At 42.7% G+C, this 23,195-nt stretch overlaps 4 protein-coding genes across 4 annotated transcripts; 2 read left to right on the top strand and 2 right to left on the bottom strand.

The window, feature by feature from the left end:
* Positions 1 to 2,677: 2,677 nt before the first annotated feature.
* Positions 2,678 to 3,799, bottom strand: b3galt4 (UDP-Gal:betaGlcNAc beta 1,3-galactosyltransferase, polypeptide 4). The gene has a single exon (XM_068753748.1). The coding sequence runs from the start codon at positions 3,797 to 3,799 to the stop codon at positions 2,678 to 2,680; it is 1,122 nt and encodes a 373-aa protein (XP_068609849.1).
* A 1,892-nt stretch (positions 3,800 to 5,691) lies between these two features.
* On the top strand, positions 5,692 to 15,277 carry nr2c2 (nuclear receptor subfamily 2, group C, member 2). The gene is made up of 15 exons (XM_068745094.1): positions 5,692 to 5,811; positions 7,234 to 7,321; positions 7,978 to 8,073; positions 8,301 to 8,501; positions 8,590 to 8,695; positions 8,803 to 8,982; positions 9,729 to 9,885; positions 10,005 to 10,095; positions 10,921 to 11,066; positions 11,195 to 11,375; positions 11,582 to 11,703; positions 12,145 to 12,284; positions 12,394 to 12,531; positions 12,651 to 12,756; positions 13,178 to 15,277. The coding sequence occupies exons 2-15, from the start codon at positions 7,262 to 7,264 to the stop codon at positions 13,350 to 13,352; spliced, it is 1,899 nt and encodes a 632-aa protein (XP_068601195.1). The 5' UTR covers positions 5,692 to 5,811; positions 7,234 to 7,261; the 3' UTR covers positions 13,353 to 15,277.
* A 489-nt stretch (positions 15,278 to 15,766) lies between these two features.
* On the top strand, positions 15,767 to 17,182 carry mrps25 (mitochondrial ribosomal protein S25). Its single transcript, XM_068745665.1, has 4 exons — positions 15,767 to 15,955; positions 16,257 to 16,363; positions 16,456 to 16,543; positions 16,963 to 17,182. Exons 1-4 carry the CDS (start codon positions 15,822 to 15,824, stop codon positions 17,159 to 17,161), a joined length of 528 nt encoding a protein of 175 aa, XP_068601766.1. The 5' UTR covers positions 15,767 to 15,821; the 3' UTR covers positions 17,162 to 17,182.
* A 1,153-nt stretch (positions 17,183 to 18,335) lies between these two features.
* On the bottom strand, positions 18,336 to 21,781 carry LOC137901607 (rabenosyn-5). The gene is made up of 11 exons (XM_068745656.1): positions 21,619 to 21,781; positions 21,248 to 21,382; positions 21,050 to 21,150; positions 20,883 to 20,928; positions 20,618 to 20,779; positions 20,264 to 20,526; positions 20,091 to 20,161; positions 19,921 to 20,007; positions 19,733 to 19,835; positions 19,537 to 19,641; positions 18,336 to 19,454 (listed from the first exon to the last, which is right to left on the bottom strand). Exons 1-11 carry the CDS (start codon positions 21,779 to 21,781, stop codon positions 18,357 to 18,359), a joined length of 2,334 nt encoding a protein of 777 aa, XP_068601757.1. The 3' UTR covers positions 18,336 to 18,356.
* Between the last annotated feature and the right edge of the window lie 1,414 nt (positions 21,782 to 23,195).

Here is a 23,195-nt window from a genome sequence, read left to right on the forward strand (position 1 = left end):
AGGAGACATTCCCAGATCTTGTTGGTGATCTGGATCATTTCTTTCTGATTGTAGAATACGGAGAAGTTACACAATTTCTTTGCTTCTAATTCCATGGATCAACCCGGGGGGGGGTGAGAAGGAGTTCTGCATCGGCTCTTCTCCCCGAGTATCTGAGTTAAGAGGGTTCCTGTTATGTGAACGACCCCGTTTCCATCCAGGGGGGGGTCAATGTGGACTCAGTGGAGGACTATAAATATCTGGGGGGGGGTCTGCATTCACAATGAACTGGTCTGGGCTAGGAACACTGAAGCCCTTTTATAAGAAAGGTCAGAGCCGCCTCTATTTCCTAAGGAGGCTCAGATCCTTCAACACCTGCCAGACGATGCTGAGGTTTGCTGACGTGTGAATCTTCTATTGCTCCCTTCATATTCCCATCACTGCACCATGTGCATAGTCTTAATTTCTTATTTCTAAGTTTTGTTGAGTGGAGCACTGTCGCTAAAAGAATTTCTCTCTGGGATCAATAAAGTATTCTGATTTGAGATACACACATATTGGAGGCTTCCAAACTAATGTGCCGTAGCTGAAACTGCTGATTGTGGTACGCCTGACATTATCCTCAAAGTTTACTAATCGAGAGTCTGTAAAAAACACCGTGAAGTATCGTTCTTCATGAGTAACTACCCAAATGCTACCAATGTGATCCAGAATTAAATTGGTGAGCTGGCGTGCTCAAGGATATATTACACTATTCTATAACTATTGGGTTTTAGGTGCATATACGGTATATATATGAGATGATATTTCATAACTGAACAACTTTTTTTTTTTAATGACCATCGAGGACTCTAGTTACAGCGAAAATATGAGTAGATCGACAAGAATTTCAGAAATGGTTAGGTTTAATAAGATTTTTAATTTGAAACACAATTCAGAGGAATCTGGAAGAATTGGTGAATGCAGGAAGCAGTGTGATGGCGAAATCAAATGGAACGTGTCTTCGCACCTGTGGAATTAAAAATGGGAAGCAGGAAAAACGTCAAGATGGGAGTGTCCGCTAAACTGTCGTGTTTCGGCAGGACTGGGAGTGGAAAACACCGTCAGATCAATCTTACTTTAGTTTCTTAACCTGTATGACTTGGATTATTTGCAACTTGGAGCTCAAAATTACTTGGAAAATAAAATCTGGAAGGAATGGTGACTCAAAATCCTTCATGTTCTCTCATATTTGTTTACTGGCGATGAAGTACCAATGAAAGGGGAAAACTATCTGCAGTATTTCCTGAATGCAGCCACTGATTTATCTCAGATTACAAAGCAAGACAGAACGGGCATTCCACCACAAAGCTGCCATTCACACTTTGCTTTAATGTTTATCTCATTAGATACAGACGCTTCATGTGCACATCTGGACCTGGGTCAAATGCATTTCACTGTCTGCAACTGAAGTCAGTCATCCAATGACTAGCAAGTGGAACGCATCGTGTACCTGAACTAAGCACAATGCTTTCATTCCTACAATGCATTGTAATATGAATTTTTATCTGAGACATTTTATATTATGTGGATTCTAAGATGTAGTTTTATATTGAATCTGTGATTTCCTTTTATTTGTAAAAGCAAAAATACTGCTGTGCACTTTATTTTTGGTGACAGGCTTAATACAGGTCCGCAGTGTAACCTGTTGCACGGGTTTTGCTTGTGTTCAATAAAAACAAACGAGGCGATTGGAACATTGAAGCTGTGTGCTGTCAGTTATTTATTTATTTTTAAACGGCATCTGACAAAATTGGAATCAGCAGGTCAGGCTTTTTAAAGATCGGTGCGGCACTAGATGACAGTATAATTGAACGTACTAGAATGAGCCATGCTTGATCTATTTTACTGGGATAAAGGTCCTGGTAAATATTTACAATCAAAACAACAGGGTGTGAGTCACACACTGGGTCCACATGCTGCAGCATGAAGTCTGAGACTAAGGAGGACCTTTGAAACCACTGCGGAATACCTTTTCAGATTACGTATTTATAGTTTATTTGAAATTACATTAAGTCATGAAGTGATTATTTATAGTATACAGAAGAAGGGAATTTAAAAATAGATATTATTTACAAATGCCAATACATGACAAATAATGTGTTGAAATAAATTATTCCACAAAGGTAAAATATCTCTTCATTTTCACCTTTAACAGTGCATTTTTTTAGGCTCAGCTGTAGCAGAACTGCTGCATGGGAGTGATAGTAATAGTTGGCTAAGCAAAGGTAGCTTGAATGACACGTTTCCTACGTGCAGCAGGCATTCAAGACAAATAAAACGAGTATAATGACAGTCTCTGCCCTTGTATAACTTTGGATCTGGGATTATAACTAATCTGAGGCTGTATTTCCTCTCTATACAGTAGTAAACCAGTGTTATTTGTTCTATATAACCAAAGTGAAACCAAGAAAACGATGCCTGAATAATCCATGGATAGGTTAAAGACGACTGACAATTCCTTTCGCTTCCATCTGATCATCTGCAAAATGAAAAGCTGCTTAAATACATACCGTAAACAGTGCTTACAAAATAAAGCTAGAAGAAAAAAACACGAGTGACATTTTCTCAGTGGACGTTGTGTAGCTTCGCATCCTGAAGAGCATTTGTTCTGTTCACGGCATTGAAGTGAAGCACGGCCTAAAAACGATCCCAACTTTCACAAGCCCTGCTCCAGCCCCAGAGCCGAGTCGAGCATCGCCCTGACTTTGCACACCCCCAGAGAAGCACGCAGACTCAGCCAGGAGCAGGGCTGCGACGAATGGCTCTCAGCCCAATAGTGCAGCATCTCCCTGGGTGAGATGTGATGCACAGCCACCATCGCCTGATAGCAGCATCGCCCGTACGGCACTCCTGGGCCGCCGGAGAAATAAGGGCAATGCGAGGGCAGCACTCCAGCTGCCCGGGCACACAGACCCACAAACGCGTCCTCGGGGGGCAGAGGCGTGGATAAAGGTAACGCAGAAGCTGCCAGGGAGATTTTGAGCAATGCAGAGCGAGACAGCACATAGGCTGTACCGCTACAATAGTCTGGATAGACAGAAGCAGGGTAGGCCCTTGGGGGGTGGTAGTGCTTGCTGTCCGGGTCGCGGTCCGGGGCCACATTCAGGTGCACCCTGCCGAGGTACAAGTCTCCTTGTTCGTAGGGGTTGCGGCTCTTGTTCAGGAAGTGCAGGAGGGCGCCGGGATTGAACAGGACATCATCGTCCACTTTGGCCATGAAGTGAGCCTGGGGGCAGAAGCGCCTGGCCCAGCCCAGCATGGAGCGGGTTTTCAGGGTAAGGTTGGAGTAGGTGTCCCGGAACCGTCCCTGAATCAGGTCGCCACGCTCTCGGGCCTCTTCTATCAGCAGCTTGGACAGCCCAGGGTCGGACGCCACACCGACCATGAAGAGGGTCATGACCCGCAAGCCCTTCGCCTCAACCACCCCTCCCCAGGTGTCCCTGATGGATTGCCTCGCCTTCTGATTGGCAGGAGCTGAGATCACCATGGTGATGAGGTAAGGCTTGGCACGTTGGCACACGAGCGGGCTGGGCATGAGCAGGAATTCCTCGGGTCTGGTCGGAGGGACGCTCTGCGCGGGGAGGACGCCGCCGCCAAGCTGCGGCTCCACCGCCGCGTTCATGCGCGTGGACGTGACCCACGACTCAATGAAGTCCACGAAGAGCAGCGCCAGCAGCGCTGCGGTCGCCACCGCCGCGCAAAGAACCGGCATCACGCCATGCTTGTTCCCTCGCTTTCCACATCGGGTCTTACATACCCATAGTCCCCGTCCCACCATGACCGACCCCCCCGGCATCCGAGGACCGCGCTGTGGCCGGATTAGTCCTCTTCTCGGTGGTCCTCTTCTATCTAAAGTCGCTGCGCTGTCATTGCGCTGTCATTGCGCCTCCTCCGCTCCCGTCCCGACGTCCTCTCAGCCCGGAGGTCCAGCCGCAGCACCGGGAGTCGTGAGGATGCGGCAACAAAGCGGTTCTCTCGTGTCGGTGCTGCAACCCAGTTAGTGTGACAAAAGTCGGACACGCAGCTGCGCACAGGAAAGGATCGATCTGGTAGCAGCCTGAGCATTAAGAAGATGCTTTTAAATAACGAGGGGCGGCTCTGATTATAACGCCGGCTGTGACGACCGGATTGTGCAAATGATCGGACTTTCCCCTCCCTTAGGCGGCTGCTGCTTCGAATGATGTTTTTTTTTTTTTTTTTGGGTGACAATCAGTTTGGGACAGATCGTCTTTCTATTCAATGCACGAACCAGCCCACATCTGACATCGATTTCCTACCGTGCCAACAAATGTTCACCTAAATGCCTATAATGGTCCTCCATTTGGCACCTTTGATATTTAAAAGGTCGTCGGTTTGATCTGCTATACTTGTTCCAGTTTTTCCTTATGCCATAATATAATATAGAATCACTAGTGGGATGTAACCTGATTTGCAGAATCTGAGAAGAGAACAGAATTATTAGAATGAAGTAAGAAAATGGGAGAAGCGAGAAAAGAAGAGAATGTTATTTGATTTTGCTGTGAAGCTCGGGTTCTGTGCGCCCGCGCATCATTAGCGCGGGTGGGACAGGGCGACGCCTGGTGGTCATTCCGAGGTACTTCTAGCAGATGCAGTCAAATGCAGTCAAATCGCACAGGCAAAGCGGAGATCTTTTGGGCCTTTTCTGCTTCAGAGATTTAAATACGTGCACCCAGGAAAAGAACATAAGAAGACAAATCCCAAAGATATTTGTTCATTGGATATGTTAGCACAATTAAGGTGATTGTTTACTTGATAGCTACCTTTAGCACCTTACCTCTATTAACTGCAACACAACAGAGAGATTTTAGGATTTTCATTATTTTGTGCAGATGTTTATTTAAAAAGTATTTAGGCAAAACATCCTAGTATGTGGACTGTTTCTGCAGTAGATGGGATTGGGGAACTATATATTTAACTAATTATTGTTATTAATTATAAAAATGTGTTACTGCATTTCGAGTTATGTTCATAACAAAATTAATTAATTATATTTTATTATGGGTAAGTCAGGCTGCCACATGCAAATTCAATTAACTTTTAGTAGCAAACAAATATTCTAGAATGTTACTAAACTTTGTATATTTTAATTTAGAAGTTATTCCTTTTTACGTTTTTCTTCTTTTTCAAAGTTATCCACTGGACACATATTGAACTTTTGATCATAGGTGTTTTGTGACCCATAATTACATGATTCAAATGTATTTGTTTTATTAGTGTGTTATTAATACATACTTGTGGTATTTGTAGCATTAATAGCTGCTGTGCAGATGTTCCTATGCCAGATATATTTCAGTTCAAAATGGAATATATGGCTTGGAATGAAATTGTAGTATAAATAAATACTTTAAATGATATTTTATATTATTATAGAGCACGGGCGAGATGTAAGTTGGTGTAAAGAGCAGGAGTTTGTGTGTAAACTGTATGTTAACATACTTTCTTTTTATTTATTTTATTTGGTACATTTTTAAAATGTAATTATTTATGTGTATCTTTACGCAGCAAAAAGCAACAACAACCCGGTGACGTCATCCTGTCTGGCTGTCTGAGGGACGGGGTGGAGCGGGGTAGAGGCACGCGGGGACGCGAGAGAGAGAGAGAGAGCGAGAGAGAGAGAGAGAGAGAGAGAGGAAAAAAAGAAAAACTAAACCATCACCGACGCGCTGGCAGAGCGGGGTCACGAACTATGACCTTTAACAGAAGAAAACCAAAACAAACATTTTATAAAATATTAGAGAGCCCCAATTCTCTGACTACCGTTTATCGGAGGTAAGTCTCAGGCCCGGATTTAAAACCGCTGAAAGCTCTCAGTGGTAAATACGCGCAGCTAATCTCCCAGCTAGCTTGTTAGCCAGTTGATGCGGCGCACCCCTATCGTCCGACATAATGTTCTAACAGTTGAAGTCATTATTGTTGTTTTTTGCATGAGCAGTCACCAATGCTAGAATGTGAAATCGAGGGGGAGAGACGACTAACCCTGCATTTCGTTAACTAGTTTTAATGCTACCTTAAACAGCTAGCATTGCAGCGCTATCGTAGCTGCAGATGAACTCGACCCTTTTACCTTTGCCATACCCGGAGAGAGAAGTGGGTTGACTTGACTGTATTCACCAAAGCTCGTTTTTATTTCTTTACACATTTCTTATAACCGCATCAAGACTCTTCCACGCAAACGTCTGGAAGGATAATTGCTCCAATTCATTTATCAATGAGAGTTGTCTCCAGTAAATATTGGCTAGCAGCCAGGTTCTCCATTTTGTTTTGTTGTTGTTGTGATGCTTGTGGTTTAGGAGCCGTACTGTTGGAGGGCATGCCCCTCCCGCAGGGGAGTTAGCATTTCGGGCTCCGATTTAATTCTCGTTTCTGTGCTGTCACCTCATTCCTTGCTAGTGAATATAAGCAAACATTGTAACTTTCAGTGATGACACGTGAAAAGGATGAAAGTGGGTCATTTCGGGCAGCTGCTAAACTGTAATGTGATGTCAGATGATCATCAAAGATCTCTTTTGTACGTTCTGATCTCTCTTAGAGGTCGTTGTTGTGAAATCACTGCAGTCACACCAGATTTGTATCAACATATTTCCTGTTAACAGTAATGTTCCTGATTCCTCAGACACAGAGAAGCTGATTAAATACTTTAAGTTCACTTTTTACTTTACTTAACTATTCACGCTAATATGAGAGTGTAATGGACATGCAGGCTTTTGGTAAATTATTCGTCCTTCAATTAACTATTACCACTAATGAGTCCTTATTGATACCTTACCATTCTGTAGAGCTAAGACTAGAGCTACTCTCTTTAAATTAAATGTTGATTTACTTCCATACCTCACATACTCCTCAAGTTGTGTGGATCTATTGCCTCTCAGACTTCTCTTTCAAGGAGGCAATGTGAGTGCCCGCTGGCTGTTTACAATAATCAATAGTTCTTTGTATTCGGGTGATGTTTCCAGAATATATTAAGACTTAGGTTGTTGTTGTTTTTGCAATCACTGATAAAAAAAAAAAAAACATTTATAGTCTTAAATTCATTTTTCTTGCCTTTCAAATTCACATAATAATGTACATTTTATTTTAGTGGTTGTGTGCTTGTATTGGAGAACTTTGTAATGTTGTTATTTATATAAAGTTCGATGCTAATAAACAAGAATGAAATGAGAAGCTTATTTTTTGTGACATCTTTTCATACAGACCTCACTAATGACCTTGCATCATCATCATGACAACCAACCTCAATCTGCTCTCTCAGCAGAAAGTGGACTCCGACCACGAGGCAGAGGTGAGAATGCAGTCGGGGTTGTTTCATTTAGCCTGTGTGAAAGCTATTTCTTTATTAAAACGACTGTGGTGCTCCTCTTTTGTTTCTCTGATTGTGGATGCAGTCTTTATTTGAGATTTACCTTCAGTGTACAGAGCTTCTATAGACATTTTCTATTCAACCTTTATTCAAAAAGCAAGACAGATTAGGAACATATTCTTATTTGCAACTGCTGATTGGCAAAAGGCAGAGCCTCTTGAAGGAGAGGGGGGGGGGGGGGCGATTATAAACAAAACAAGTTCAAAATAAACACGCAAGATAAGCAAAAGCACAACACGTAATTTGAAATACAGGGTGTTGTTGATTTATGACGACGATTGGTTCCGAGGGTTTCCTCGTGAGTCGACGACCCCCTGTGTTAAAGAGTTTTACAGAGACAACGCTAATAAATAAAAGATAAATAAACAGCCAGAGAAACATAACAGGCTACCGTTCCATACGACAGAAGCCTGTTTCTAAAAAGGTCTTTGATGACAGTGCTGAGTTGTAGATATGCAACGGCTGTATAATAACATTTCTGTGTTTCACACAGTCTGAAATAGAATACACTCGTGAGACACATTGACTCACAATCTGTAAGTATGTTTAAGCTTGTTGGAATGTGTTTGAATTTGTAGGTGCCATCCTCTCCTTCAGACTCCATGATGAGTGAGTCTCCACAGCGCTTTCAGGTCATCTCCACTGAGCCTGCCACAACACCACAGCGAATACAGGTGATGATGATGAATATATTTATTAGATAGAGTGTTAGAGTACAAGTACAGTCAAACAGTAGCATGTATTACAGTACAAATACAGTCAAACATCCTGTCTAAGAGGAGCATTTCAAGCTGCTGCTGTGCTCTAGTTAACGTCTACAACAACTGCTAGCAATGAAGAAGTTGATGTAATAACACGAAACTTTCCGTTTCCTTCTCCTTCCTTCTTTTATCACCCTAAGATTGTAACCGACCACCAGACGGGTCAGAAGATTCAGATAGTCACAGCAATGAAGCCGTCTGGCGCTCCCAAACAGCAGTTCTTTCTGACTACAGCAGATGGCGCCGGAGCGGGCAAGGTGATCCTGGCCTCGCCTGAGAGCCGCAGCACTAAGCAGCTCATCTTCACTGCTGCTGATGCCTTGATGCCAGGAAGGATACGGGTACTATTAGCAACATATGTCTGTGGTTGTTTCTACAGACTCATGTTATGTCACAAGACTAATGTCAGATATTTGACTTTGATCTCAGATTGTCACAGATCCGCTGTCTATGGAACAGCTGCTGGGACAGTCGGGGGACTTGAGCCGACCGCAGCCAGTTGAATACTGTTTGGTGTGTGGGGACAAGGCCTCAGGTACTCAACGCTTACAGTTGCTTCTAATTCTGACCATGTGCTTGTCAAGAATAAAGCATGCAGCCTTGCATAGACTGACGCCGACAGCATTTCTCTGTGTGTGTCAGGGCGTCACTACGGAGCAGTCAGTTGTGAAGGATGTAAAGGCTTCTTCAAGCGGAGCGTAAGGAAGAACCTTACCTACAGCTGTCGCAGTAAACAAGACTGTGTCATCAACAAACACCACCGCAATCGCTGCCAGTTCTGTCGATTGAAGAAATGCCTTAAGATGGGGATGAAGACAGAATGTGAGTTTGCGTCAACATCCAGGTTCACCACAGGAAAACGTGTAAATTAAGAACAAAAACGCAAACGCATAACCAGTCAGGTACTATCAGGATATATGCAGGTCTTAAATGATCATTTGTTAGGCTGTGAGGAGATGTCATACATCTCTAAATTGCAAGTGAAGCTGCTTTAACAAAGTATTTTGGGTACAGGAGATGTGTAATTCTTTTTGTGCAGTTTCAATCAGTGGCATCAGATCTATAGTGGACAGTAGCCCGGAACATCGTCGTCTCCTTCTAGGCAAGTGTCAATTTTTGCAAAATAATAACATCAACTGAGAGAAAATTGACCAAATTTAATGATAATTTAACATATTATAAGATAAACACTACTTGTTTAATTTGTTGATGAAAGAATAATGACGGCATGAAACAATTGTAGTTTTGTCTGTGGTAGATGTCGTCGTAGCTGGCCGCTGCTCCTGTGGTGAAAATAACAAGTTGCCACTCTTTCAACCAAAGCTAGATTTGTATATTTATATGTGATAATTCTAGTGCCTGTGGTTCCTATTGGGATTCTGTCATTTTGTTCCTCTGACAAAGAAAAGTGCATTGTTGGCGGTAACCAATCGATATACCATAACTCTGGCGAACACTCAAAAGAACAACAGAACATTTGTCTGGGACAAGTTTTATTCTAAACATGCTCACATATCCATTAGAAAAACATACTCATGTACTTTTGTTCTGACCATTGTTCTTATCAGCTGTCCAGAGTGAGAGGAAGCCCATCGATGTAGTGCCCAGAGAGAAGCATGCAAACTGTGCCGCCTCCACCCAGAAGATCTACATTCGCAAGGACCTAAACAGTCCGCTCATCGCCACGCCGACCTTTATCTCTGACGCAGAGACTAACGGCTCCAGGTCAGTGGGAATCACAGCTACAGAACAGCCTGTGGACTTGAACCGGTGTGTTGTTTTATCCCACAAATGTTTTATTGTGGCGATGTGAACTCGGTTTTGATCATCTGTGTAATGTGCAGATCCAGCCTGCTGGACCAAGGGATGCTGGTTAATATCCAGCAGCCAGTCATCCAGAGTGATGGAACCTTGCTGCTGGCCGCTGACACAAAGGTACAGCCATGTCTAATATAGATGTTCCCTCTGCTGACTCTGCTGCTGACTGTCTCTCTCTGCCGTCCAAGCTTTTCCTGATGTATGTTTTTGTTGTTCTGGTTGAATACATTTATCAACAGAGTTTGAGTAACGCTCAAACAAACAAAAAATGCTTTGCAATATTAATATAAAAAAGATAAATACAGCATTAGTAACAATTCTAGTATTTAGTTTTTTTGTTTTTACTGAATGGTTTACAAAACACCTGTTTTATTTCCACCTAGTTGTAGATTTTTAGTTCGACTTCTGATTTAGCTGTAACATGTACAACTTCAAGAGTATTTAACGCAAACTCGACGGAGACTAAAACAGATGTGTAGACAGCAGCAGTGAGGGAAATCAGAAATTAACTGCTTATACTGCAGAAAGCTGACCTAAATTTGCCTGCCGGAAATGCATGGATTCTTCTGCGAGTCAGATCCTATTCAGATCGAGAACAATGTTCTCGCACTTATTTGGGAAGGCAAACATCTGTGTGTCTCATTCTCAATAAATTGTTTGAACACCATAATTTGTGTCCATAGTGAATTTTATGATTGAATTTTCTTTTTTTAACGTAATTTTTATTTGTTCTTTTCAGTAACATTACAATGGATGCATTTAAATACAGTGTGTCTCCCTTCCGTTTCCCAGCTTCATATATATTTTACAGTCATCCGCAGATGATTTTAAATAAGATGAAAGGAAATAATAATCACAGCAAATAAATACAAAAAGTAAGAAGTCCGCTCTAGAATACAAGACCACAAGCACAGAAATAGATGTGTTTTCATTTGTCTTTAGATGGAGTCTGGCCAGGGGGACTTGGGGACCCTCGCCAATGTAGTGACATCACTGGCCAATCTTAATGGCTCACTAAGAGAAAATCTAAACAATGGTGATGCGTCAAACAGCCATCAGGAGGAGCAGTCTGCCAGCGACATAACACGGTTAGTAGGCAGTGCGCCTCGTATGTTTATTGGTTCTATTTCAGTTACAGAGTGTTTTCTGTCGAGCTGATTAATCAAACTGTGTGTGTGTGTGTGTGTGTGTGTGTGTGTGTGTGTGGTACACACAGTGCCTTTGACACCCTGGCCAAAGTTTTCAACCCGCCTGAAGCAGGGATCGGACAGAGACTGACCAATAAGTCCTTTCACTGCGTCGGTGGAACCACCATCCATCTAATTGGCCAAGACCAGGAGACCCCAATCATTGAGGTGGAGGGGCCACTGCTCACAGACAGCCATGTTGGCTTTAAGGTGAGTGGGGATAACATTATTATCTCATTATTGTCCTCCACCACAAAGCGGGTGGGTGTTAGTGGAGTGGGTTCACAACGCCTCAAACTGACTAGCTTTTCTCAAAAACTGCTTAAGATGTACAATTTTGTTTTGACACTTGTTCATGTGTATTTTACTGTGGTAAATCTCTTTGGGTCCTAATCTGTCTCTTGCTCTCTGTCTAGCTGACTATGCCCAGCCCCATGCCCGAGTATCTGAACGTGCACTACATCTGTGAGTCAGCGTCCAGACTGCTCTTTCTGTCCATGCACTGGGCTCGCTCCATCCCCGCCTTCTCCGCTCTTGGGTAAGAATGCGCAGCAAGATTCTGAATAAGCAACGTAATTACTTTCACATGAACGCTGCAAACAGTAATCGCTATCGGTTTGACTCAGCAACGCTGTAAAATGGAGAGAGAGAGAAAGAAATTAAATGCGTGTCTTCTACCTCTTTCTGACATAACCGTGGTAAAATGTTAAATAAAATAAAATAGATCATTTTGATTTTGATTGTCAAGTTGTTGAAAGATGTCTGTGAAGCGTACCTGGGCCCAAAGAGGTTAAAAACAGCTTCCCCAGTAATATTCAGACTTGTACAGCTATGTAAGCGGATAGCCATGGAATCCTTTCAAAGGCATCCATGTAACACCGCAAGCTCCCATCATTCACAGAACTTCATAAACACTACAGGAATGGCGTGTATTTGTCTCTGCCTACACGTTCACACTTAGCTTCTCTTTCTTTGTTAGTCAGGAGACAAACACCAGTTTGGTTCGATCCTGCTGGAACGAACTGTTCACTCTGGGTCTCGCTCAGTGCGCTCATGTGATGAACCTGTCAACCATCCTCACCGCCATCATCAACCACCTTCAAAGCACCATCCAGGATGGTAGGACCCCCCCCACCCCCTTCATGATTCCTCAGCACATGTATAAAACTACTACAACTCCATGTTGTTGACGTCTTCTTTCTCTAACGGGTCCTTCCGTGTCCCTCAGACAAGCTTTCCGGGGAGAGGGTGAAGCAGGTGATGGAGCATGTTTGGAAGTTCCAGGAGTTTTGCAACAGCATGACGAGGTTGGAGACTGATAGCTACGAATACGCCTACCTAAAAGCTATAGTGCTGTTCAGCCCTGGTGAGTCTGCTTTCCGTGATCAAGTTCAAATTAGAGACATTACAGCATTCAACGGCTATCACCTGGAGTTGCATTCTGGGAAACGATTCTCACCTGTAATTATCTGTCTGATCTATCAGATCACCCAGGTGTGGACGGCGGCCTACAGATCGAGAACTTCCAGGAGAAAGCCTTGATGGAGCTGCAGGACTATGTGCAGAAAACATACCCAGAGGACACGTACAGGTAAATTCATACCTCTCAACCCCCCCCCCCCCCCCCAAAAAATAGTAGGAGTCTGAATTACAGGTGATTGTTATTCATGTCTGGAAGAGGTTGATCCTGATATGCAGTTGAATCTTTTCCTAACTTTTAATGATTAATTTTGCTTACAGAAAAACACACGTGTCAGAAAAAACATCATCTGTAATAATGAAAACAAGGGAGCAGGTAGAACTCGTGGAGGGACTCGCACTAGAGTCTTGGTAGGCAGGATGTGGCTTGTCACGCCAGTCTCAGTGTTAAACAATACAACGTTTGAAAGTCCATTGAATTCAGTGCCTGTAGGAATTGATCAAGAAAAACAGAACCGAGCATTCGAAGGCACCTCTGAAGTAAACGGGAGATGCGAAGATAACGGCAGGAATTGCTGCGTTTGTTTCTGCAGGCTGACGCGGATCCTGACTCGCCTCCCAGCCCTGCGTCTCATGAACTCCGGCATCACCGAGGAGCTTTTCTTCACTGGCTTGATAGGTAACGTCTCTATTGACAGCATCATTCCCTACATCCTCAAAATGGAGACGGCTGAGTATAACAGCCAGGACTCTGACCTTACAGAGTGACGACCAATCACCTGTTAGAACAAGTGTCCATGTCAGGTACTCCAATCCTTGACCGTGTAGTAGATGATCCTGTTGTGGTGCAAAGCGTTCAGGAATCCTTGGCAGATGAAGATACGTTTGGCACTGGAGAGCCCAGGGTGACACTTTGAATGTTTTCTTGTGCTGACACGAGCTCAACTTTCTGACGTAAACCTATTTGCTCAGTCTGAATGAAGAAAGAAGCTTTTTTTTTTGCAGCTGCAACTGTACTCATCAGCTTGAAGGGCTTTAAAGCACGTCAAGTGGATACTTCTGAGTTCAGCCTTTAAATTCTAGTCATTTGGAAGACCATAATAATGCTCTTTTATTATTGACTACTGGTCAATAGTACTGGTCAGTGCTGGCTTTTGCTGAAGATGATCTAAAAATCAGAAACACATCTGAGTACTTTAAAGCTGTGGGTCAATACTTTAGGAACTTTGGCAGAATGGCAGTTTTAATGGGCTTTTAGTGCTTTTAATTGAGACTTTCACAAATGCTACGTAATGTCACACAACATTAACTAGGACTGAAACAAAAGCGTCAAAACGCAAACAATCTTCTCTCAATTCCTTCGAAGATACATCACATTAGTATACACTTTGTTGCTTCAGAAAATGAATCTAAACAGTATATTGGAATGAGAACCTACATTAGGACCAAAAACCAAATTTAAATAGTCATGGCTTTAGTTTGTATTGTATGGACTGTGCTCTGATGGCACCTTGTAGCTTCATGCTTAAGTCATTGTTTTTATTTATACTGAATGAAATCAATGCATTTTGAGATTTGGGAGTGTTTTAATGTTAAGGTACGCTTATTTATGGTTTGTCATTATGTTGCTAATATAATCTGTGCAATCTCCTCATCAGTTCATGACAATCAGTTCCGTGTCATTTCCGTCAGTAAAAACAATGTCAGGTCTATTTTTATTTTTCAATCTTGTATGTGTTTTTATCAATGGCAATTATTTGTTTTAAGGAATTGGATTATCTTAAAGATTTTCGGTTCAGATATATTTGTTTTTAGTATCTATGATATTGTTTTTGTTTGTATTTGTACTCTGCTGAATGCACATCAATCAGCTTTTATGGCGTTCTATTGCGTTCATGCTGATTTAAACTTCATATGTTTTCTGAAAACTTTCAATTTGTTTTGAACAAATTTGCTTGTTGCATACTAAGTGTACTTAAAGTACCTTCGGGCAAGGATTTCCTGATTATAAACAAAAGAAACAAATAAAGAATATAACTAGCTGTTTGCACTGATATGTTTTCCCATTAATAAATATCTACAGCTACATGAACTGTAACAGGGATGTAAAAAAAAAAAAAAGAAGTAAACAATGATTATGTCTTGAGTAATAAATGTCACTTGTAATATTTGGATTTAAAACCCATACAGACTTGTCGTGAAATGACCTTTGTACATGTGGTTTCATAAAAATGAATGCATGTTGTTTTTAAGCGGGGTTTTATAATGTTGTTGTCTGTCCTCTTACGGAGCATTGTTATAAGTTTTATAGTGCATCGCAGTGCATGATGAAGTCGCTTAAGTGTATTTTATTAAATACTATGTGAAAAAATACTTATTTAATTAAATGTTGTGGCTTTAAAATACCTACCATGAGCAGTTCCCATATTAGGGGACATTAGTTTAGCAGATTGAATATACTAAGGTTAACATTTTATACTATGTAAATATATTATGTTTTTCTGCTCATGTAAAATGCATTTCTTCAAACAATGAAAATGAAAAAAGTCAAATTATCCATGTTTGTCACAACCCTACATTTCTACCTCACACTGATAGAATAAAATGTATTGATGACTGAGGTCCTGTATATCAGCATTCCAGCCTCTGAGGTTGTCTGGAGCCACACATTATAAGAGAAATAAACAATGAATTCTGAAACATGGCTTGACTGAGTCTGTTCATACTGAAGATGGAAGGCAGGAAGATAGTCTTGATTTGTAATTATCAGACGCCATAGAGAACATCACGTCCAGAACAGAGGCCTCATAAAACCTTTATTGTCTGAAGAGTAACAGATATTTGTTTCTACATTTCTGCAGAAATAGGGAGGCGTCAGCAGTTATTTTAATAATTAACACCTGCTTTCATGTGTTTCTGCCATGCGTCGCATCAGGAAGAGGTACAGAGAGATATGAGAAAACGAGCAGCCGTTTCCTCTTTGCTTCCTATTTCATATCGATAAAACTTCTGATCACAGCACTAACAAGTCTATGACATTGTTCAATAGGGCATGACACATAGATATATATATAATATCTCTTATACGCCGCTGATTCTTTAATAAATAAACAAACAGTCCCGTAGTTGTGACGTACTTCTGACGTCATTAAAAGGCGCTTCATCGTGAGCTTTTACGACTCTGGGTGCGCGACGATTTCGCGAATAGAATTTTATGAATAGAAAAAGGACTTTAAAATGCCTATGAAAGGAAGCTTTCCGATCAGGAGGACTCTGGATTACCTCCAGAAGGGCGAAATCATCTTTAAAAAAAAAGTGAAGATCATGACAGTCAATTATAACACGCACGGAGAGCTGAGCGAAGGAGCAAGGTCAGAGCTAACAGCAGCTAGCCTCAGCACAGTTCCTGTGGGGTTCATGTTTGTGCTTTATTCTAGCTCTCTTAATGTCTCAAAAACATTGAGACAAAACCTACGGCAAAAACTCATTCTTAGTTACAGATGATTCGACTGATAATCTTTTAATTAAAGGTAGATCCATAAGATTTAAAAAAAAATCTAAACTGTTGTTGACATTTTCTAAAGTCTCACAAATGTAATAGTTAAAGAAAATCAGACCACTTGTTCCTTCTGCACTCCATTCAAGAATAATGTGTGTGTGTGTGTTTTGCAGGAAGTTTGTGTTCTTCAACATTCCTCAGATTCAGTACAAGAACCCATGGGTCCAAATTATGATGTTCAAAAATCTCACACCGTCACCATTCTTGAAGTTTTATCTGGGTGTGTATCTTTGTGCCATTCATTTTTATTAGTATATTACTGGTGCCACTATTTTATCATGTGTCAATCGATCTTCTTCTGTCTACTTGCAGGCGATGGGGAGCAAGTTCTGGTGGACGTGGAAGGAAAGGACCAGAAACAAATATCACAACATGTCAATAAGATTTTGGGCAAATCAGAGTAAGATGTTCAAAGTTAATATGAATTGCGTCGTGTTGCAGGACAGGATTGCTTTGTGAAATTGGCTTGCGGATCGAATACAGTCCTTCAGAGTTCACGTGGCAACATCTAATAATATTTCACTGAAAATCAGCCTCCGAAAACAGAGGAGGCGTTATGAATCGGCTAACGGGATATATTGGTATCACGCGGATCATAAATCACTTGTAACATTCATATAACCCTGATGGGTGTTCTAAGATCATTAGAAATGATTATTAGGCAGTACAATAATTAGCCGGGAGCTGAATGGATTTTGATTGATTAATTCACACCCATGTTTTAATTATATCGCACAACTTTTGTCTTCAGTGAGTAAGACCAAGTCCCTCTAAAATGTGATTAATAAATGTTATAAATTTGCTGTCTCTTGTTCACAGAGCCACTTTACAAGCAGAAGCTCGAGCCAAGCTGCAGGCCGCCAATCCTGCCAACTTCGGGCTGAAGAAGCACGGTCTGCGGCTGTGCATGTGTGAAGTGGAGGGCCAGGTACCGTGTCCCGGCACCGTCCCGCTGCCCAAGGAGATGACGGGCAAATATCGTTCCCAGTTGGCAGCTGCACAGGCTGAGGACAGCTAACCGAGTCACTGGACAGTCCAACGGCTTGGTATTATGATGGATTTTTAAACCAGGACTTTGCCATGTTGTAGATTTTGCTGTAAATACGTTTAAGTAGATGGATCTCATTACACCGAGCGCTTTGTGAGGTCATCGCTGGCTGGACTGGAATCTTCCAGCCCATCATTACCGGGAACATGCCGGCACTTTGGAATCGGTTTGGCCGACTGGGCGCACCTCGTGTTTGCGAACGACGCGGCCTTGAAGAATTTGCACATCTGGGTAAATTTACATCCGGCACCGTCAACATCACGGTGTAAACATTCAAATCCTAAATAAATGTTGACACATTTTTGAGAAACGACAGTTTTTATTGGTGAGTTTGAACTTTTAAGTGCAATCGATGGATACAACTTTCAAACGCGCGTCGTTGAAGTTCTTCACAATGTCGAGTTGTTTGATCTGTGGACGTCACGGTTCAGCCATGTCAGGGGAGCGGACTGCAAATATCGGTAAGGAGTTAGCAGCACCGAGCGATAATACTTGCTGGTATTCTTGTAGTGTCGATCTAACCGATTAAACATCTAAAATGTTACTTTGACCAGACTTGTGTGAATCTCAAATCTGGATTAATACAATAGATCTTCAGTGGATTCTGTTGCCTTAGTTGCTGAATCGTACTTGAGCATGTGGATAGGGTTGGAAAGATGAACTTACTCATCATCGCGTGACACAAAGGGATAACGCGCTTTGAATTCACATCTTTATCGACAGAAAGGAACAATAGTTAAGCCTGAAGAGACGAGCTGCTCGTCCAGCATCGAACAACAAATCTTGTGAAACGCTCAGATGAAATACTGTAAAATGTTTGGATCGTAACTCTGAAGGGTCCATCAGTCCGGCATGGAAGAAGTTTGTTTCACTTCGCTCAGATAGTATTTTTTTGTATGCGCCACGGCCAACATTCAACATGACGGATGATTTAAACTAGACGGGCTTCCGGATTCGTTTTTGCCTTTTCACTTGCAGCGATTCAAAGCTGTGCATGGTCCTCGGACAGGCCTCGGAGATCCTGTACGTGATAAGTGGTTTACAAAAATGTCTGGAGCACATATTTGTTTCTGTGGCGCCGGAGATCTCACCCAAAATAAAACCAACCGGTTTATACGTTGTCATGTAAACAAGACTTGGAGGAAGTGGCGGGTCATCAGTGGGGTCATTCCTTCTTCTTCTGTTCCTGGAGGGTGTGCTGAAGCTCTCTGAGGTTCTCCGACAGGAGCTCCACCTCATCAAGACGGCCACTGAACTTGGCATCAAAAATGTAGGCCCTGATATTGTCAATCTGCTGCAGCAGCAGTTCCTCTTCTATCATGTCCAGATGACGCAAAACCTCCTCCTCCTCCTCGTCTCCGTCAAAAGGGTTGGTGGAGACTCCTGGAGAACTCCCAGAGGCCTCGAGGAAAGGGTTGCCTGCATCTTCATCACCACCATCACCCTCCTCAAAGGGATTGCCAGGCATGTTTTCGGACCGTCTGTCATCTCCGACGTCCTCCTCTTCATCGAATGGGTTGTATTCTTTCTTTCCATTGGTTACCCCTTTGTGCTCCCTTTTGATGTCCTCAGAAAAGGGATTGGATGGATCCTCTTCAATGGAAGTGGGCTCCTCATCAAAAGGGTTGCGGGACGGGCTGTTTGGCACTTCGCCACCAGGTAGGACCGTTACACCCCCCCCTAAGATCCTCAACCTGGGAGGTGACGCCTCCTGGCTTGTGAGGGGAGGGAACGTTCTTCCGAAAGACGGACTCCCATCAGCTTTGGGTGTCGAGTCCTCTTCTTCAAAGTCTTTCTTTTCTTGCGGGCCCTGCGCTGGACTCGCAGCAATAGCCTTCTCCCAGGAGATGGAAGGATGGATGGACTCCGCAGCAGGGCCCCAACGCTCCCTCTCCTCCCTTTCGAGGGCTCCCACAAAATAGGTCTCCTCCTCAGCCAGTTTCTGGGAGAGGGTGATGGCCAAACTGGTCTGCTGCTGGTCATATTCATCCTGCAGCTGACGCAAGTTCTCCTCCAACATGAGGACCTCGTCCGTCCTCTTGGCCTCCCGTGCCTGACGGAGGAATGACTGTATGTTTTCGATCTGCTGCAGGAGGGGGTCCTCCAGTTCTCTGCGTGCATTGGCTGAGCCCGCAGAGGGCAGCCACCCACCGGCTTTGGTTATGCGTGGCGCTCTGGAGACTCGTGGCAGCTCGCCATTGGTGCCGGCGGGTGGGCGGTTCTTCTCAGACTCCTGCCTCCTCTTCAGGGTCTCTTGGCCGGCCTGTTGAGCAGTGAGATATTTGAAGGAGAGGCTTTTATTTCCTTGTTTTGTGCGTGACGATAGAGAAGCACAGACATCTCACCTGTCTCTCCTGTTGGAGTCGTTTCTCTTGTTCCCGTCTCCTCTGTTCTTTCAGCTCGTCATATTTCTCCTTAGTGGGTAAAGACATGAGGCCTAACAGCTTCTCCTAAAACAGGGAGTAGAAAGATGGGGGTTAAATAGTTTGTTGCCCCCCCCCGGTTTTTTTTTATCTGGTTTTTGTCCAAACGTGGTCGCACCTGCACAAATAGTGTGGCCGTGTAGCGGATCATTTTCTGAAGCTGGAGGGACTTGGGACGAGGTGGAGGATCATCTTTTACCCCAAGTGTTAAAATCCTCTTACTAAGAACGAAACGCACGAAACCCATGTCAAGCTTTTTGAAGACAAACTACAAGTTTGTTTTGTTCATTTAGAACCGACATCTACCTCAGTGCATCTATTAACTCGTAGTATTTCTGCACTTCCAATCTGAGTCCACCAGCGGTGTCAAGATTATATGTGGTTTCTCCAGCACTGAAAGCAAACGGCCGCGAAGCACGTCATTAAAACAAAGATTATTACATATTTACAAGTGTTTTTTCCAAGTAGCCGTTTACTTTAGAGACTCGGCCATTTTGATGTATTCCGGAGCCCTTTCATCCACCTTCTCCATGCACATCCTCAGCCTCTGACAGGAAGACAAATGTTGCACAAATAAACAAAAGGAACCTCTAGAAGAGTGTCAAGTCAACAGACAGAAGTACAAACCTGAAGGGACATTCTATTTTACCTCGTAAAGTTTCACAATATCTGGAACGTGATCCTTCTCCTCCAACTTCTGCTGCCTCGTTAGCAGCGTGTCCGTACAGTGATGACAGCATCGAATCTTCTCGTCGTCCTTGTCTTCCAACATGGACGTTACGCTGCTCAGACTGCTTATGCTTCCTCTCCTAGAGCCCATCCCAGTGACACCACTTCCTGCTGGGGGGGACTGGGACTTAGCAGGGCTTCCGGGTACGCACAGGGCCTCTCGTGTGTCACTGATCAGCTTCTCTGTGGCGAGAAAAAAATCAAAAGGCAATTTCTCAATACGAGATACCATGTGATTGTCCTGAGTTTGCAAGTTCTTTTTCCATATACTTACGAGCTGTAGGCAACGGGACGAACTCCATGCACCTCCTGCACATAATGGACCCGCAGACACGGCAGTGGTGCCGCCGGTTCCGCATGCTGAACTTGTTCCCGCAGTCGGGACAGAACGGAACATCCGAGTCGTTCACCCAGGACACCACCGACTTTTCAATGGCTAAAAAAAAAAAACAGGATGAATGCTCATTAATTTAGAATATTAAATCACATTTACAAACATCTTAAAGAGGCAGGCTTATAATTAATATATGCAGACAAACCTCTGATTTTAGCAGCATCTGAGCTCGTCCTGTCAAATGATGTCAACTGAAACGACAGATTTCACTGTGAATACGTTGACGCTGTAAAGATTATGCAGGGTGGCGTCTAAACAGCAAGAAGTAAAACAACGGCGTGACTTATTTTTGAGATGCTACTGCTAGCGTACCTTTTCCAGTCTTATAATGAGCTTGTTAACCTCAATGACATAATGATCTATCCTGGCTGCCCTGTGTTTCTTAAAGAAGTCCAGGTGACTTCTGGTTGTTCCTACAAAGGACAAGAGAGTGAGAGAGGGGGTCCAGTAACTCTATATCAGGCTGTCACTCATAATAATAATAACATTTTGATGTTTTCCCCATCTCACCCAGTTCCTGAGGCTCCCACATGTAGGGGTCCACTCCCCCATAGTAGAAGGACTCATAACTCCCTGCGTCTAGTCTGTCATCTCCGTCTCTTTTCAAAAGCTTGTCCTTTGCTTTCTTCGCCTTCTGAACCAAATCTGTAAATACAGAAAGAGTGAAACACAAGAATCTCCATTCATGGAAGATGCAGAGAGGATAATATGCAAGCATCTATCTTAAATGGTATTTGTTATATAAACAGCTACATATAAATCTGCAGGAAAAAAAAAAGACAATTATTCCAGCATCTTTTAATCTAACACTGTTTCGAACAACAGATGATTTAATATGGTATTTGTGGCTTCTTTGCAATCAATAATACAAATAATCTCACTTTTGAGCTGTCCTTTAACATGGCGGTCGTCACTGGAGTGCTCCTCTTCATAGTGACCTTGTAGTTGGTAGAATGACTGAAGATCCTTTAGGCACAGTGGGCAAAGAAAGCCCTCCTTCACTTCACCTGTGCCCTCAAAGAGGGACGGATAGCTGGAGGCCATGGCACCTGCCGTCTGTGTTGTTGGGAAGATGCACGGCTTTGCTCTGGTCTACGCGTCATGGGGAGTGATGCCCGCCCCATGTTAGCTCCATCATCACCAGAGAAAATCCTGGGGCGCTGAGGACGATGCAGAATTACAATAAAATCAATGCATGGAATTACACATTCTTAAAGTGATCTGTTCCTCGAATGACAAAGTGACTTTCCACCGACAGGCAGGAATATCAAGCTAATGCTGATATTTCATACAACATTGTTTTTTAAACGCGAAATAACAAATACTGCAATTTACATCCACTTCATTCACCTCGTAGCTGATTGTTCTTTTCCTATTAAATTCTTGCTAACAAGCTAACAGATTTGACACAAATCCTGCACGTCGGTAATGTTGCAGTTATTTAACATTAAGCTGTTCGTACTTCCTTGATCTCATAAACATTGAAGTTAACATTTTACACCATCTACTCGACGGAGAAAGTTACAGATGTTTTTATTTTTATTTAGCTAATGTTGACGGCCGTGAGAATGCACAGTTAGCTGCAGAATGCTAGCAGCTGTCACTCTCTTTAGCCATCTTGCCCTCTAACGTTGGTTTTGAAATCACGGGAATATATATTATTTTTTTCTCCGAGTTCAGACAAATAACTTACAACACAATGAGATGAAAGCTGCGCGGAGGTAGACGCTTCGCCTTGTTGTTGACAGCTTGACCAGCCCAGCAGCAGGAGAATCAGCCCCGTCTGGTCACGTGATTAACATTCCGCCTGTACGGGAAGCAAGGAGGGACAAACCACACGAAACGCACAAACTGGGCCTCTATCTATCTATCTTTCTATCTTAGTTTGAGAGACATAGATGAGCGTTTTTCCAATATAAATTGAAAATTGATTAGTAACTGACTTACTATTATGGTATTGTGATAGTTGTGAAGAATATCTTGGCTGACTTTCATTTAACAGATAAACCTTTTTTTTAAGGTAGTGTTTTTGCGATCAAAACAATTACCTTACACTCGGGTTCACTTTGTGTCAGTTGGTTTGGGACAATTCATTAATTGCATATTTGTTCAGAAACATTTATTTTTATATGATATGAAATGATAAGAAACCGACAGTGGATCTTATGTCACCCTGTGGTATAAAGTGTGTACATTTACTCTGTGTCTTTTAAGTACAGTATACCAGTTCTATAAAACTGTAGCCTATAGGCCATCTTATCTATGGTAAATACAACTAAGATGTACTGTGTAGTGTATCATATGTTTCCCACTATTTCACCGTAGCAGGATGCTTCTAAAATCTAAATGATGGCATAAGATGTTGGAGGCCAAAAAAAGTATTGTTATTATTTATGAGGCCTCAGTATAATAATTAGGACTGTCTCCCTTCTGAATCTGACATGTCACGCAATGATAA

This window comes from Brachionichthys hirsutus, chromosome 2 (genome assembly GCF_040956055.1).
Source record: "Brachionichthys hirsutus isolate HB-005 chromosome 2, CSIRO-AGI_Bhir_v1, whole genome shotgun sequence".
Lineage (NCBI taxonomy): Eukaryota > Metazoa > Chordata > Actinopteri > Lophiiformes > Brachionichthyidae > Brachionichthys > Brachionichthys hirsutus.

Coding starts and splice junctions, on each gene's coding strand:
- nr2c2 (XM_068745094.1), top strand. CDS start 7,262: ATGACAACCAACCTCAATCTGCTCTCTCAGCAGAAAGTGGACTCCGAC. Junction 11,067..11,194: donor TCTGCCAGCGACATAACACG/GTTAGTAGGCAG, acceptor TGGTACACACAG/TGCCTTTGACACCCTGGCCA. Junction 12,285..12,393: donor TCAAAGCACCATCCAGGATG/GTAGGACCCCCC, acceptor CGTGTCCCTCAG/ACAAGCTTTCCGGGGAGAGG.
- LOC137901607 (XM_068745656.1), bottom strand. CDS start 21,781: ATGGCCTCCAGCTATCCGTCCCTCTTTGAGGGCACAGGTGAAGTGAAG. Junction 20,780..20,882: donor AGATGCTGCTAAAATCAGAG/GTTTGTCTGCAT, acceptor TTTTTTTTTTAG/CCATTGAAAAGTCGGTGGTG. Junction 20,527..20,617: donor CGTCCCGTTGCCTACAGCTC/GTAAGTATATGG, acceptor TTCTCGCCACAG/AGAAGCTGATCAGTGACACA.
- mrps25 (XM_068745665.1), top strand. CDS start 15,822: ATGCCTATGAAAGGAAGCTTTCCGATCAGGAGGACTCTGGATTACCTC. Junction 15,956..16,256: donor GAGCTGAGCGAAGGAGCAAG/GTCAGAGCTAAC, acceptor TGTGTTTTGCAG/GAAGTTTGTGTTCTTCAACA. Junction 16,364..16,455: donor ATTCTTGAAGTTTTATCTGG/GTGTGTATCTTT, acceptor GTCTACTTGCAG/GCGATGGGGAGCAAGTTCTG.
- b3galt4 (XM_068753748.1), bottom strand. CDS start 3,799: ATGGTGGGACGGGGACTATGGGTATGTAAGACCCGATGTGGAAAGCGA.